We start from the raw sequence: 17,607 nt of genomic DNA on the forward strand, positions 1-17,607 counted from the left end.
TTGCATGAACACAGTGAGGGTTTATATCCTGTTTTCTTTAAATATCCACAGCTGAAACTTCTGCTGACACCCAGGTGGCAACCTTAAAGCCTTTAAGGTGTGTCCACACCACCACCCTCCTGTCACTATGATAACTTTTCTTTGTGTCTTGAAATGAAGTTTCAGGTGCATGTATTTGTGTTTGTTTTGTGTTTGGGAGGGACGGAGGGAGGGAGAGCGCACATCTTCTGCAGCACAGTCTCTATTATCCTCTCCACCGGGTAGCCTATAGGGTCACTTCACTTTCAGCAATGTGCTGCAGATTCACCTGGAAATAATAAACACAAAGGAGGAGTTAACACTTACAGAGTAGCAGTTTTTGGAAACCAAGTGGCACAATCGATCATGCATTATTTAGTTTCATACTACGTTTCATTTTGAAAATGTTTTGCATCCCCCCCCTCGTCGTAGAGGCCACTGTACCAAAATCACCAACTGCAAATGAGTTTTGAAAATCAGGTGTAATAATAGAAGCCGTTGGGTCACATCGTGCCCGGGGAGTCCCCGAGCACTTCTCAGGAAGTGGCCTTTCGCTGATTATTCTCACCGAGCTTCTGTTTTATTCCAGGGTTCACAGTCACGTCTCCTCCAGACTCGGAGCCACCACACGCTCCATCTCAATGAGTAACTCCCACATTCAATTTGACTGATTAGCCTAAATACTTTGAACGAGCAAGACTAACAACGAGCAAGTTAACTATTGGCAGCCGCTCCCAGCCTCCCACACGGTATCATCACACAAAGGAGGACGGTTCATGTATGTCACAAACACAACCTTGCTCAGGTGTCTGCTGTCAGAAGAGTGCATGTTTCCATCAAAGTCAGCTGTTACCATGATTTACTGCCAAGCAGAATAAACATTAAGCTCCTTTTTGACCTTTTATTTAGTGTGATACAGTGAGTGTACACTAAACATACAAATCAAGCTAAACTGAACTAGTCAAATTTAAAGAGACGGAGTGAGCCCTCCTTTAGTCTGAGCTGAATGAAATATCTAAATGGAGACAAACATGGTCTGAAATTAACTTTTTTTTTGTCCGCCACTCAGACATGTTATTTGCCACTTCTGAAGTCTAAATGAAGGAATAATATTTAGGTCATTAACCTTCTATTTTACCTTAAAAAACCTCCTTGTTGTCTGCTGATATCTATTTTTTTCCACTTCATCTTGTTTTACAGGTTTCTCAATATTTGGAAAGTGACACCACGTTGTTTATAGCTAGTCAACCAAGCTGTCAGATGAAATGATACATGAGGTAGCTCGTGAAGTCGATCCCGCAACAACTAGGCGTGTATGTATGTGTGTCTTTTTATGGTTCATAGTTATATGGCGAGAATTCGGTGAACATTGACTGTCAACGCTGGCGGCACACTGCCTGTGTCAGATTACATCTCTTTACATTTATGACGACAATGAGATGTACAATCTGTGCTGTACAGTGACAGTTAATCGTTAAAAGTGTGACTTATACTGCTTTCACTTGAGATGGGAACTGACAACAGAAAGTTGTAACTATTCACGCTGTTCGTATCCACCGTTTGTAGCTATACCTACACAAAGTAATGCACTGTAATTCATATATATTTCACAAAATCAATCTGTATTTAAGCCACGTAATCGTGAACCAGGATGAAGAGCGAGAAACGCAGCGTAGGGAGGAGGTCGGGGTGGATGGGTGGGTCAAAAAACACCAGACTTTCACCCAGGAGACCGCTGTTTATGTCCCGTGTGAAACCACAAGTCAACGTTGACTTATTTGTCACGTAACTTCCGTACTTAAGTAACGCCACTTTAGGAGTTATTTTAAGTCAAACCAAGATCTTTTCCTAAACCTAACTAAGTAGTTTGTTGCCCAAACCTAAGGAAGTTGTTACCTGTGAAGACGGAATTTTATTTTGAAAAGACTATGCATGTAACAAGTGGAAATTGACACGTGTTGCTGGACATTCGTTTGGAAAATGAAGGAATAACTCTTTCAGATATCACATGAACCGTTGTATGAGGATGCGTTGAACTATTTAAGGTGTTGTCTTTTCAGCAAGATGGAAGTTTTCTTTTTCCAGAGACTTTTGTTGATGAAGATGGCGACGGCCAAAATGACAAACTCAAGGCTTTAAAACTGCAGCCCACAAACCAATAGGTGATGTCACGGTGACTACGTCCACTTCTTACATACAGTTTATGGGCCAGCGCCTTGCATGGTAGCTCTCTGCTTTTGGTTGTGAATGTGTGTGTTCAGCATGGTTACTTTACGCCTCAGCTGTTCTTTGTTGTCGCCTCACATCAGGTTCGAACCCAGCTTTGGGCCCTTCTGTGTGGAGTTTGCATGTTCTCCCCGTGTTAGCGTGGGTTTCCTCCGGGTTCTCCGGCTTCCTCTCACAGTCCAAAGACATGCAGGTTAGGTTGAATTAGGTGAATGTGAGCGTGAAAGGTTGTCTGTCTCTATGTGTCACCCCCCACCCCCTGCGACCCTGAATGGGATAAGCGGCTACAGATAATGGATGGATGAATGTTCTTTGTTGCCTTCAGATAATTTAAGGTGCCAAACTACAGGTATTTTTTTTTCCATGTAGACTGCATTAATTCATAATGAATACACGTGTTAACATTGCCAGTGCTTTAGTTAAGTAAACCCTGTCACCCTCCTCCAGCTACTTAGTCAACTCTTTTCTTGCAGCGCGTGCTGACATTCTTCCTTTCTTCTCTCACTTCTTATCTCAATGGAAGCAGAACGTCCACATTCTCCAAATCACTAGCGTTACATAGAAACACACACACACCCTTTATACATGAACACATCAGCCGGCGGCGGTGACCTCTCAACCTTCTTTTGTAGCTGACAATTATAAGTAAATAGAGACGAGGGCTGGTGATAGTTGAAATTAGTCTTAGAGGAAATAATTGGAAGAAAATGTGAGGTGGTGAAAGTTTATAACACTAGATGTCAGCAAAGTTGTGCAGTTCGTGTGTGTGTGTGTGTGTGTGTGTGTGTGGGTGAGAGGGAGGCAGCAACCGTGATTTATCCTCCAATCTGAAAGGGTTTCTTAAATGCTGCCGATGAAATGTAGGTTACTGATTGTTGTTATGATTTCTAATCAGTCTTGATCCATCTTTACGTCTCTTTGTGACGTCACTTCTACTTTAGACTCTCTGAGCGCTGACAACGACGGGGGAGTATTCATTCAAACTGTATGTCAACATATCATACGCTCTTCATTTAAAAGTATTGCACATATGTTCATAGTATTTTTCATATTTCTATTGTAAACTTTTCTTTTCTATATTTGTGTTTCTTGACTTTGCAGTACTTGTGTTTTATTTTTATTTTCTCTTGCACCAAAACACCAAAGCAAATTCCTTGTATGTGAAAACCTACTTTGTTAAATTAATCATACATGTTTTATGTGTTCAAAATGTACCTTAATTTGCCAAATATTTAATACTCTTATCAACATGGGAGTAGACAAATATGCTGCTTTATGTAACTGTGTGCATATATTTATTATTGTAAATCAATTAACAACACAAAATAATGACAAATATACATTTTTTCTCACCAAAATTTTGTAAAAATTTGGAGCGTTATTTATCCTCCTCTCAACAAGCTAGTATGACATGGTTGGTACCAATGGATTTATTAGGTTTTCTGGTTTCACATGATACCAGTATCTTCACGGTACCTTTAAAACACATTAATGCATTAAAGAAATTAGTGGCGTTAAAACAAATTTGCGTTAACGCGTTATCACGTTAACTTTGACAGACTGATTCTGATTCGATATATCTGCTCGGCTTATAGTTGCATTTCCCACACAAAGACAGAACATCCACGGCCTCTTTAAGCTTCAGTGCTGCACCTCAGATGGTTGTTTGCTTTGTAACTACAACACCTGAATCACTGCATCAGTGGCTACACACACACACACACACTCACACACACAGACTGACCGAGCTGAATGAACAGAGGGATTACTGCCTTCACATTCTTCAGTAAATCAAACAAGGTGTACTGAAGGCGTTTTCCCTGCAGACGTTCACCGTGATCTTTTCCTGTTTCTGACTTCTTGTTTGCATAAATGTTCAACTTATTAGTGTGCAAACAGTAAAAACGTACTCAACTACTAGTGTGTATGTGTGTGTGTGCGTGTGTGTCAACACATATTGACTCCATGTCTATTTTCATGCATCCTGAGATAGATGGATCTTTTGAAACGCTGCTCGTATAACAGACCGTCACCAGCCCTGAATTGCAGAAACGTTTTTCAAGGGTGTATTTATCTTCAAGGTCAGACCAGCTGCTGGTGTGTGTGTGTGTGTGTGTGTGTGTGTGTGTGTGTGTGTGTGTGTATAAGAGAGAATGTGTGGATTGTGAATGTGTGAAAGAAGGTGTGTGTGTACTGTAACTGTGTTTGTATATAGTTTATTGCATGCTAGCTTTGGAATATAACTTTGAAACACAAGTACACTGTAAAAAGACGTCTGCTGATGACACATAATGAGTCATTAAGTTGACAGACAAATAGATACCAAACACACACTCACACACACACACACACAGAGAGAGAAACAGAAGAAGTGAGACTGACAGAAAGTCTCAACAAACACACGGCTTGTGTTTACCATGTTGACAGCTGGTTACCGTAGAGACGCCATCAGGGAAGTAGAAAAAGGAAGAACACAGGGCTCATCTAAATACTGACACTTTATGTCAGATGTAATGTCACTCTGATGCTATAATATATACTGTAGTATAATACTGGTGGTACAACTTGAGAATTCTTATCCAAAATCTGATATCCACTGCTTCAAAAGCTACTTTTAGACAGTAGTTTATATATATATACGTAGGGGTGTTATTAAAAAAAAAAAAAGAAGAATTACAGAGTCAGGGGACGGTGATTATATTCAGAAAAAATATTCAGAATTTCCGAGATTTATGTGGCCAATTTACGAGAAAAAAACTCACAAATTTGCGAGATTGTAGTCATAAAGTTACAAGAAAAATAAACTTGGATATTCTCTGAGATTAAAGTGGCCAATTTATGAGAAAAAACCTATTGCGAGATTATAAAGACGTACATTTACGAGAAAAAATACTTGATTATTGGTACAGCTGTATAACAGAACTAAGAGCCAAGGAACATTATTACACAGCTTTGTTGAATACTCGATTCTGATTGGTCAATCAGAGCGTTCTACAGTCTGTTATTTCTTTATAGCAGAGCGTTGCTATGTAGAACAGACCGTTGCTATGGGCACAGTTCTGATGTCGGACTGGGGCGGACCGTTTTTGTGTCAAATGATTGATTCTTTAAGTAAGTAGCTGTGTAATAAGCAGGATCATGTACAGCTGGCAGGTCGTTGTTGTCCCCCTGTCGGGGTTTCTTTCACAACAATGACCGGCTTGCTGTACATTATCCCTTACTTATCGTTCTCATCCCAACTCATCACGTTTAACAGGACCCCTTGGCGCCACTTTGTAACGTACTGGATAGCCCAGCGCGTCAAACCATGACACGCACTAAACACCTGGTTAACGTTGTAAATTTCTGACGTGTTGGAGATGAGACAATTGGAGATAATGCTGGTCACCCACTGTCCCTAAACACACCAAACAATCAGCATGACTAACTGGAACTTACCAGATCTGATGTCTCATTACTTAACAGGTCGGCTGTGTAACAATTTGGTGCATTCCTTTTAAAACTCACCATCTCCCACACACACACGCCCACACACACCAGCCGTATTATTAGCACTAACTATACCACTAGAAACCAGTGCCTGCAGAGCACTCAGAGTGGGGCTTCCTTCTCCCGCTCCTCTGAACGTGTTGGCTTGGACTCACTGAGGGGTGCTGCTGTCAAACCACCAACCCAAATGAGAACAAACTGTAGGCTCATTAATGTCACATTACTTTACTAATTACTCAACAGCAAGAGTAAATACATTACAAAAGTAGTTGCATTTGTTACACAATGTAGCTCTACCAAAGGTTTCTTTAAACAACTCTAATGCCTCCACATCTTCAGTTTTTACATTTCTTTCTGTACTTGACTGCAGTCTTTGCGGTGTGTTCAAATGCAACTTGTCGGGCCAAGACAAAGGCGACGTGAGGCGACGCAACAGCCGGCCTTCATCGCCGCTGATTCTTTCACGTCGGCTTGGTGTGTCTGGGTCTTAACACGTCCTGGACCAGTCTGTCTACTGAACACACAAAGACAAAACTGATATCAACCTCCGATCAAAGTCTCAGTAAGGCAGCGAAGATGCAGACCACTAAACTGTCAAAGTAACAGAGCGTTAGTGAGATTAGCAATTGTAATGTAAGTCAGTAAAACGTGAGGTGATTCGTGCTTGAGCAAAAACATATTCACACGCCACATAAAGCTGCCTTAGTAAAATTGTTTTCAGATTCTGGACAAAAAAACCACAGACTGTATATAAGAAGTGGACGTAGTCACTGTGACGTCACCCATTGGTTTGTAGACTACGGTTTTGAAGCCTCGAGTTCTGCATTTTGGCCGTCGCCATCTTGGTGAAGTGACACGAGAGGGTGGAGCTAATTATAACCGAATGCTGAATAAGACATTTTTAGGCGACCAAAAAGGTTAAAATTAACTTCCCTGAAGTGAAAACACACTGTGAAAGAGTTAAAGTTCTACGACGAAAACACGGACAACTCCCAGACCGGACAACGCCGTGGTAGCGACCTGTCAATCACAAGGTAGCCCCGCCCTAAAGCATCCCCTGCTTTATGGTCTATTTAACTCTAAATGGAACCAAAATTTACTAAATGAACATCATGCTGTATTGAAGAAGACCTGAAACTAGAGATTGAGACCATAAACTCATGTTTACAATGTTTACTGAGGTAGTAAATTAAGTGATAATGCTCCATTGAGCCTCCTATCAGTGCAGTGACTGGGTTCCCCCTGGTTTATTTTTAGGGTGAATATCTGCTAATCTCTGGGTGAGTAGGGATACCCCAGTGATACCAGTAACACACACACAGACACACAGCTGTGGCTCGTATCCACCCCTGCCATGACTTAATGCACCACCTGCTGCTGAATAGTAAGCTGGTCATTAAAAACACATTAAATTCCCCTCTCTATCTCTCTCTCTCTCTCTCTCTCTCTCTGTTACCTCCTTCTCCTCTATTATTTTCAATTTGAAAACTTTTCTATTGCTGCTTATAACCTGTCCTCACGACCCTACACTTTGCGTGTTCTGTTCTCCAGAGTTAATAATATTCATTAGCCCCATTATTCCTCTGCCATGTCTCCAGTCATGTCCTTGACCTGCCTCTCCTCATCATCTATTGCTTCATTTACACTAACCCATCCATATGTATCTCTCCCCTGACCCGTCCTCCCCATCACTAATCCCTCCTCACCCTCCGTGTCTTTCTACAACTGTGGTTAAGAGCTGATGAGGGCTAATTCAATAGAGAGTCTCAGGACAGGACAGTGAGAGAACAGAGGGGTCAGCACAGGACATGAAGGGACAGACAGCAGACAAGTATTTGTTATGCATGAGGGTGTTGAGCAACATGGCTCCAGGACTGTACGACAGGGACATGATCTCTGAAATGCATCACATATTAATATGAGTGATGTTATTCCGCTGAGACCGGATTATGTGACACTAGGTTGCATTGAAACAGAATTATCATTGAGGTATGAGGGCTTGTTGTTCAGGCTGTTCTCGTACACTGTTCATAGTTATACCTACAAAAAAGTAATGCACTGTCATACGTATATATACCACGAAATCAATTTGTATTTAATCAATGGGAACCAGGAAGTATACAGAGCGACAAACGCCGTGTAGGGTAAGGAGGAAGTCGGGGCAGATGGGTGGGTGAAAAAACTTTCAACCAGGAAACCGCTGTTCATGTCCGGTGTGAAACCAGAAGTCAACGTTGATTTATTTGTCACGTACTCAAGTAACGTTACTTCCGAAGTTATTTCAACCCAAACCACAATCTTTTTCTAAACCTAACCAAGTTGTTTCCTGTGAAGACGGAAGTTTATTTTGAGAAGACTGTATGCATGTAACCGCCGGAAACTGACACGTGTTGCTGGACATTCGTAGGAGAACGCACAAATAATGAAGTGTTGTATGAGGATATGGTGTGTTGTTATGAGGGTCAACTAAACTGGGATCATTTTAACAGACATTAACAGGTTTTCAGCTTTTTTAAGGCTGAATGATTGACCTACAGCAATGTAAAAAAGTGTTTGTAATTAACATATCAGTCTCTCTCTACACTATCAAATGTCATACTAGCTCATCGCCGAGGAGGCTAAATAACGCTCCAAACTTACGCTAAATTTTGGCGAGGAAAAACTGGTATGCCATTTTCAAAGGGGTCCCTTGACCTCTGACCTCAAGATATGTGACTGAAAATGGGTAACTGCAGTTTGGGGTCAAGTCATAGTCAAGTCAGCACACTGACACACTGACAGCTGTTGTTGCCTGTTGGGCTGCAGCTTGCCATGTTATGATTTGAGCATATTGTTTTATGCTAAATGCAGTAAATAAATGAATATGCATACATAAATACATATAATTGCATAAAGCAAGCATATGTGAGTATTAAATACTTGAAAAATGTCTAAGATGAAAACTAATGTGTCTAATGTTTAAGATACATTTTGAACAGATAAAAAATTTACGAATAATTTGCGATTAATCAGGATTAACTATTTTAATCGATTGACAGCTCTATTAAAAACCTGGATTATAAGACAAAACAAACTCAAAAGCTTTAAATAACATCAATATTAACTTACAAACAAAAGGTCTACTTTGGGATAAAATGCCTTTTTGTTTAACTGGCTGCAGGCTTGTAACAGCTCAAGTGGCTTTCTCTTTATATATATCTCTCATACATACACCTACCATAAATTAATTCCTCTCTTGGTCTTGACTGGCTTAAGGGAAGGAGATGGTCTACTATCACTCAACAAAAGATAAGCAAATGAGAGAGAGAGAGAGAGAGAAAGAAAGAGAGAGAGAGAGAGTTACACAAGCTGTCAGGATCCTGACAGGATAGAGATTGATAAGTGATAAGACGATAAGGATGCAGAGAGAAAGAGGAGTGGATTTGATGTGCTGGAGAGAGGAAAGTGGAAGGGGAGGAGATATGAAGGAGAGATTAAGAAAGTGATGGACAGAGAGATGAAGGAGAGATACTGGGAGAAAGGAAGTGAAGAGAAGAGAGAGAGAGAGAGGAGTCCATACAACTGCAGCATGGCTTTCCCTTACAAGCTTTTAGTTCTCCACAAAATTCTTACGGCACATATTTTCAGTCTCTGTACTTGTTAATAATTGGGCAGGAAGAGTACTAGAACAAGACTGCAAGAACAGCACAGCAATTTCAATGTGTCCCTCTTATCTTAAGACTTTAAAAACAGTGAGAACTGCAGCAGTGAGAGGACACATGCACAGAACAAATGAAAGAAAAGTTCTAGATGTGTGTAAAAAAGAAGGTGAGGGAGCGAGAGAAGACCTGGGAGGAGATACGGTCCGAGTGGTCCATCAGATAAAGTGGGATTATTAATAGGCCTGTGTGTGATTTGTTAGTGCTGCAGAGAAAACGATCGCACTCCAGGGCCGCCGGTGGTGTGCGTCACATCTTGACAACCACCCCACCTTTCTCAAAATAGAGAGAATACGTAGAGGTGGGGATGTGGTGGGTGAGGTGAGGGGGGTAAACGGGGTAAGTGTGTTTGTGTTTGGAGGCAGCTATAAAAGTCTTATTGTGTCCCATCTTACCTCCATCTCCAACCCCTTCTCTCTGGTCTCTACTCCATCACCTCTCCTCTGACCCTCTCTCTCCTCTCAGGTGCACTCATCCACTCCTTCATTCAGGTAAGACAGAGAAGAAATATACAAATGTTTTTAGCAGAGAATTAAAAGAAACACACAATAGAAGTCTTTCAGGTGCTTTGGTCAGAATGAGCTGTACGTGAACAGAAAGATGAGATACAATGATTACTGACGTTATCTGTGACGAGCAGATATGATGCAACTGAATGAAATAACTCTGCTAGTTGTGTGAATAATGAAGCCAAGGTGAAACATGACAATAAAATATGTCGTAGCTGTATAGTAGAGGTGCATTTGGATAAACCTCTGAGTTAATGCTCTCAGAAAATCCATCAGAGGCATCACAGATTATATAAAACACGACTTGAATAAAATGGAATATGAATAAAAATACTGAGGCACATGTCAACATGTATATATCTAAAGAAATCTGTAAAAACATGATTCTCATGTATTTGATTTAGACTGCTCCTTTAATTCCAAATAAACTTAATCATAAAGAAAGCAATGACAACCCACGTAAACGCAGAACAGTTTCACTTTTGGTTTTAACAACACCTCGTACAAACTATGGAGGACGGAACCGGCAAAAATAAATAAATAAACGAATAAAGGAAAAAATAATAATGAATGAAATGAGAAATAATGAATACATTTACAAAATTAAAAAAATTAAAACAAAAATAAATGAAGAATAAAGAAATGTATAAAGAAAAGATTACAGAAATAAATAAGTTTGAGGAAATAAATAGGGGGGAAATGCAATGGGAAAATCATGCAGACAAAAATAAATACATAAATAAATACAATTTAATAATGAATACATTTAAAAAAAAAAAATTAAAAATAAATGCAAAATAAATACATTTAAAAGTTAATAAATTAATGAATAAATAAATAAAATAGAAGAGTAGATAGATAGGGGAATTAATACAAAAGTAAATGAATAAAGAAGCAAATTAAAACAGAAATATCAATTTATGTCACATTTATTAATTAATACCTACATTTATTTTTATATTATTTTAGTACATTTAATGGCATAATTGTTTTTTTTATATCTATTATTTTATACCTATTTATTTTTTATTTTGGCAGGCTCCGACCTCTATAACAAACCACTTCTTTTCTAGTCCAACCCGGCTCTTAGTCCTTTAAAACACAGGGCCGTTTTTGGAGGAATTGTTTTTCTAAAAGTTTATTTGGTTGGGTGTTGATCTTTCACGTCTCTGCTCCCCTGCATGCTGCGATGTGTTGTTTCCTTTGTGTTGTTTTCCTCTCTGCAGTAGCCTGTACCAAATGAAAGGTGGTGTCAGGAGCAGGTGTTGGTCTAATGGCTGTTTTCTTGGCTCATGTGTCACCGTGAACAGGCGTTTATGCACACAGTGCCATGGCACGGTAGCCAGGATGTTAAGTACAGTAGATGTTTTTCATTGTTGTTACTATTTCGACTGGGCCCAGATGCTCAATGTGACGGCCTCTTTTAATAAATGACACACTGCTGACTGTGTGGTCATCAGAATCTTTTTAACTTGCAGAGATGTTTAGTGTTGTAGGCTGATGAAGCTTTCTGGAGTTCTCAACCAATTAAACCCACTTATCCAGCGTATTTGTTCACTGCAGGACAGATCTTGGCATTGTGCATTGCAATTTTTACATTTTAAAGGTGCTATTGATAACATTGACAACATTCAACCACTAGATGTCATATTCTCCCTCCCCCGTTCCATTGCGTGTACTTCACAACAAGTCGTTGCCAGGCATTTACCGTCAATCTCAGTTATTTATCCGTTTTCTCCACACTAGCTGACGAGACACCACGTGATACCAAACGCCAGATATCTTCCACTGATATAAACAAAACATTCATTTTGGACATGCCAAAACTTTTAAAATGATTAATTGACAATCATAATAATTTTTTTCAGGGAAAGCCATACTTTTATTCAGCACTGTAGATGTATTATATTTAAAAAATATGTATTTGTCTACATAAAAATGTTATCAATAAGACCTTTAAAGGTCCAGTGTGTAGGATCTGGCGGTATCTAGTGTTGATGTGAAGAGATTGCAACCAACTGATGCTTCTCCCGTGTGCCAAGCGTGTTGGAGAGCTACGGTGGCCAACGCAAAAACGCAAATGTCCCTCTCAAGAGCCATCTGGAGCAGCGCTAGTACCTAGTGTGTGTGTGTGTGTGTGTGTGTGTGTGTGTATGTGGGAAGTGAGTGTTGAAGCAAGAGAGAGAGAGAGCGGCGGCGACGGGAGCGAGTAACGTTATCGACTCCGGCCCAAGCAGGAAAAGTTAACGTAGTTTGGTTTGTCTGTTTTGGGCTACTGTGCAACATGGCGGACTCAGTGAAGAGGACCCGCTCCCTACGTAGATATAAAGGGCTCATTCTAAGCTAACGGAAACACAGCGATTCTTATTATCAGGTGATTATACACTTAAGAAAACATACTTATTAATATTATATTCCATTTCTGCCAATACATCCCCCGAAATGTTACAGACTGGTCATTTAAGCTGCAAGGACACTTAAAGGGCTCGGTTGCTGCAAAGGGTGATGGAAGATTTGTGTCGTAATGTCTGTGAGTTGTTACGACTACGTTGGCAACACTGATCCAGAAATGTCCGTCGAGGTTTGTTGTTGACAGACAAAAGATGAAATAATGGATCTAAACTACCTCTCTGTCTTAAACAAACCAAAACAACCTGACCACATCTTTAGCTGCACGGCGTTTTATTTGTAAGACATTATCTTACAGATGGAGAAATGTTTGCACATCTCAAAACCACAAATAGATGCTCACTAACTGTCTTTTTGCTGCAGTAAAATGTGGACACACAACAGGTGGAGAGAAAGTTGAGTTGGATAGAGAGGATGAGGATGACGACCTACAGTATCTCTGTTTTTTTATTAGTCACTGTGTCCTTTGGTCAAACATTTTGTCGGGGTGAAGACCTGCAGAGGGATGATCAAAACTACTCAGTCTCATATCCTCACCAAGGCGCTATGTGGCAACAAACACACACTCTCACAACACGCAAGCTCAGTTCTCTCTTATAGCCACAAACACAATTCAACACTTGTTGCCTGAGCTCTAAACAGATAAAGGTCTGACACCTACTGACAGCTACAGGGTACTGCAGCGTTCTGCAACTGAGGGGACACTTTCACTGTTTTCAACCTTTGGGGAAACATCACTGAGCAGGTCCTTTACACTCTTTCTGAGCCACATCCAGCTTTACATTCATACTACACACACAGCCCAGTCTCCCACTGTGAACACTGGACATTTTCACTGGAAAGTTTAGGGGTTAAATGTGAAAAATGTTAATTATTATTCAGTGACCATGTTTGAATTTAATACTGGATATTATGAGACATTCTCAGAAAACACGCCACAGTTTGCATAACGATAATATTAGTTTGGCTGTTCTCGTCTTTAATGTCTTAATGTTATATACATCATAGGTGGTCAATTGTTCCCTGTATTTCCAGAAACAGTAAATTTTCCAGTTTGTAAACTGGAAGGAAAAGACCAGTAGCAGCCGAGCAAGTGGTGCAATCCTCCAGTTAGATGTACAATGCTAGAATCTTGTGTTAATGTATGAATAACACTCACCGCAGGAAGCGATATACGAACAAATTTACTCGTATTTTTGTTCGTATCCACGATTATTAGCCTTATATTCACCAATGTTTTGTTGTTTTTGCTCTTCTCTTAGGTAAGAGAAAAGATAAGATAATAAAAAACATCTTGTTTTCACATTCCACAAATTGTTTGTCCAACACAAAGAAACATAAGTTTTACATTTGAGGAACATAAAAACATACATGAATATCATAATAAAATTTAGATTATTATCTGTTTTAGAGTAAGTATAATGATTGGCTTATTAAACAAATACTCAACAGTCTCACGTCAGTTCATGAAATAGTCATTATTATTCTATCTATCTATCTATCTATCTATCTATCTCTTATTTTTTCGTAGAAGTATGATTACAAATATATAAGTTTTAGAAGAATAGAAAGAAGTAAATGACTTGTGATTGTGCATAGTTGTACAGTATGTATGTAAAAGGCGAATGGTTAGATAATGTCGTCGTGTATATATGTATTTGTGTCTCCTTAGTGTATGCCAGACTGTATTCATGCCCAGCTCTTCAATTCTAAACTTTGGCCTTAAATCATCACATTTCTTTGAGGCGTCTTCTGAATGCCTGAATGTAATTCTACCAACGTCAACATCCTCTTTGTTTGTGTGCATGTCGACTCCAACCGACAAACTATGTTCATGTCCTATCATCTAGTATCTCTGGGCCAAACTTTTATTTATTCATTTTATAACCAATACATTCTCAGATATGGAGGATGGAACCTGCCAAAATAAAACATAAATGAATAAATAAATGACTCAGTAATTAAATGAATATGCCATTAGAAGTAGCAAAAATAATATTAAAAATAAATGGTCATTAATTAATTGATAAAATGTGACATAAATTGATATTTCTGTTTCAATTACATTTTTCATTTATTTACCTTCGTATTAATTATCTTATTTATTTACTCTTCTGTTTAATTTCCACTTTTATTTATTAATGCATTTTTATTTTTTATTATTTTTATTTATTTTTACATTTATCTATTTATTTTATTTTATTTATTTTTATTCATCTATTTACTTTAGCGAGTATTCTTTATTTAATTATTTTATATTTATGTTTTTTTTTATTTTGCATTTATTTTTTATTTATTTTTAAATGTATACGTTTAAAATTTCATAAAATTAACTACATAAATATATAAAAGTGAAAATTAAACATAAAAGTAAATAAATAAGCGAATTAACACAAAATGAAATAAATAAAAAAATCACATTTTATCAATTAATTAATTACGGTTACTTTTAATATTATTTTTTTCTAGGTTTAATGGAAGATTTATTTATTTATCAATAATTTATTTTTGATTTTGGCAAATTCCGTCCTCCATACTCAGAAACATGCACACGACACTTTAAAAGTGTCTTTTGTGCGAAATCCTCGACTCTTGTGCTCCCAGTTCAGCTGTTGTCTGCACTACACTCTTTGAAATATTGCTTTTTTTATTTCTCACCCTTTGTGCTCTCTCTCTCTCTCTCTCTCTCTCTCTCTGTCCCTCTCTCCAGCTGACAAAATGTCGATGACAGATCTGTTGAAAGCTGAGGAGATCAAGAAAGCTCTTGAAGCCTTTGCAGGTCTGTAACAGTTGTGGAGTCGACATGTGGTGTCCTCAGCAGAAAACAGGCCTACAAAGTTCCACAAGTTAGCTGATAAAGCAAACCCACACACATTTTTATCTTTTCAAACCAGTGTGTACAAAAGTGTCTAATGTAAAGAAGAGAAGAGCTGTTTGATGGTTGAGTCAGTCTGTACCTGCTGTCTTTCCTTTTGTAGGAGAAACATTCGACCCTAAGAAGTTCTTTGAAATGGTGGGAATGAAGGCCATGACAGCTGAAAACGTCAGGAAGGTCTTCCAGGTTCTGGATGTGGACGGCAGCGGCTTCATAGAGGAGGAGGAGCTCAAGTGAGGAAGTCACACAGACACAAAAGAAAACAGAAAAAGAAGAGACTGCATAGTTGTGTTCATAACAGTGATCTTTGTCTGCATCACTCTGTACTGTCCTCAGGTATGTACTAAAGGGCTTTTCCAAGGAGGGCAGAGATCTGACCGACTCTGAGACATCAGCGTTCCTTAAAGCCGCAGACAAAGATGGAGACGGCAAGATCGGCATTGATGGTGAGAGAGCTGAGGAACACTGCAAAGTATAATTAAGTTTATGATAAAAAAAAAAGATGAGTAGAAGGTAGAGGAGGTAGAGGATGAGAAGAGTACAGGTTAACATGTAGGCTAAAGGTAAGTCTACACGTCCTGGCTCAGTGAGATATCCAACCTGGATTTTAGGTATGTGGGATTATTCACCAAATTAAACCAACATTTCTATAATCCCTGTTGTAAAGAGGATTGTTTACCTCCATCTGGTAGCTACCAACATGCATTCTGAAGACTAAGTTAAAACTGTAATTTCAACATTTTACAAGCGGGCTCATTTGTTTAATGGAAATCAGGTCTGAAAATGAATGTGCTGATAATTCTTTTGATTTTACGTAAAAGCACAATCACAACATTTCTGACATGTTAGCTTTTCTGGTGTAGTTTAGGTGTTCACAGGAGGTGAAATATTTAAAGGTGCTCAATATGGAATAAAGAGCATTTCTATTGCCTCTACACGGCTCTCAACATGGCGACGGCTGAGCCAGTACAGTACCGACAGAGCTAATAGTGTTTAACCTGGGGGGGAACCGGAGGGTGGGCTCTACGATTCCAGTGTTATCAGCTGTAACCGCCGTATGAGAGCAGTGCAGAGCAGTGGCTGAGACTTCATTCTCTGCTCAGGTAGACAACAGGTCACAGATATATAGTTACTTTTTTTATAAGGCTAAATAATTTCCTAAAACAGCTGGGATCTGTAGTTTTGTCAATACACATTTGGTGCTTTCGTTGTCTTTGGTTACACAGACTATACTTTGTTAGTAGGATCAATTCATTGTTGGTCTTTTCATTAGATTTGTTGACAACATGGGAACGTAGAATATTGCCAGCCTCATCCTTTAAAGGGATAGTTTGGGTGTTTTGAGGTGGGGTTGTATGAGGTTCTTATCCATAGCAGGTGTATTACTTACAGTAGGTGACGGTCAGCGTGCCCCCAGCTTGGAGAAACAGACACCGGACAAAGCAATACTGCTGTGGACGGGGACGGCAGCAAAACATATTTTAGTCACCTAAAAGAAGCTCTCATCTAAAAAGTAAGTCTACGCTATATTTAGAATATTATGAATATATCTAAATATAGCGTACACTTAAAACGGATATATTTTTTTTTAGGTGAGCCTTTCTACTCTAAGTAATACACCTACTACAGTATGGATAAGTACCTCATACAACCCCACTTCAAAACACCTGAACGATCCCTTTAAGATCAGGAGAGTTTGTCTCATCGTTTGTGCAAATATTTCCATTTGTCTTTTTCAGAGTTTGAGATCTTGGTGCATGAGGGATAGGGGATAGCTGAACACCCCCCGTCTTCTTCCTCCTCCTCTTCGTCCCTGCATTCATATTCTGTAACTGCCACCTTCAAACTCCTCTCACCTTCTTCGGGACCCCACAGACGGAGTCAGACCAGGCCTGCTCTCTACGAAACACTACAGCAGCAGGCCGACAGGGAGTTACCATGAGGAGAAACATACAGGCATAACAGGCACCGGTGTCATTATTGATTTTTCTTTTTATATATATATTTAATCGCACATGCTGTATGGGTTTCATGATCATTCTTAATGATTTCATGAAGATCGTGGTGGTGCTAGTGCTGTAGATGGTGTAGATGTTATAAAGAAATCTTAATTTCCTTCCTCTATGTATTTCAGGTTGTGCATTTTGTCTGATTGGTTTAACTTCTAGATGTTCACATATCAGTGCACTTTCCTCCCACTCCTCCTCTTCCTCGTCCACCTTCCTTCACCTCACCTCCTCTCCTCCTCCTCCTCCTCCTCCTCCTCCACACTCCCTGCCTCCGATCAGATGATGTAGTAAATAAAATGATATGTAAGGAGAGCTGTGAAGAGAGAAAAGCTCTGAGTAAGAAATGATAATAAAATAACTTGAGTAATAACTGT

The 17,607-nt window shown here is 39.2% G+C and overlaps 1 protein-coding gene across 2 annotated transcripts; it reads left to right on the top strand.

Annotated features, from left to right (window-relative positions):
* Window positions 1–9,267: 9,267 nt before the first annotated feature.
* LOC119484705 (parvalbumin-7-like) lies at window positions 9,268–17,600 on the top strand. 2 transcript variants are annotated; one of them, XM_037763742.1, is made up of 5 exons: window positions 9,268–9,284; window positions 15,057–15,128; window positions 15,328–15,457; window positions 15,561–15,670; window positions 16,964–17,600. In XM_037763742.1, exons 2-5 carry the CDS (start codon window positions 15,068–15,070, stop codon window positions 16,990–16,992), a joined length of 330 nt encoding a protein of 109 aa, XP_037619670.1. In that variant the 5' UTR covers window positions 9,268–9,284; window positions 15,057–15,067; the 3' UTR covers window positions 16,993–17,600. The 2 variants fall into 2 exon arrangements, with proteins under 2 accessions (XP_037619670.1, XP_037619669.1); XM_037763741.1 differs by lacking the exon at window positions 9,268–9,284 and adding an exon at window positions 12,119–12,134 and having other exon boundaries at window positions 15,056–15,128.
* The last annotated feature ends 7 nt before the right edge of the window (window positions 17,601–17,607 follow it).

Source organism: Sebastes umbrosus, chromosome 3 (genome assembly GCF_015220745.1).
Source record: "Sebastes umbrosus isolate fSebUmb1 chromosome 3, fSebUmb1.pri, whole genome shotgun sequence".
Taxonomy (NCBI): domain Eukaryota; kingdom Metazoa; phylum Chordata; class Actinopteri; order Perciformes; family Sebastidae; genus Sebastes; species Sebastes umbrosus.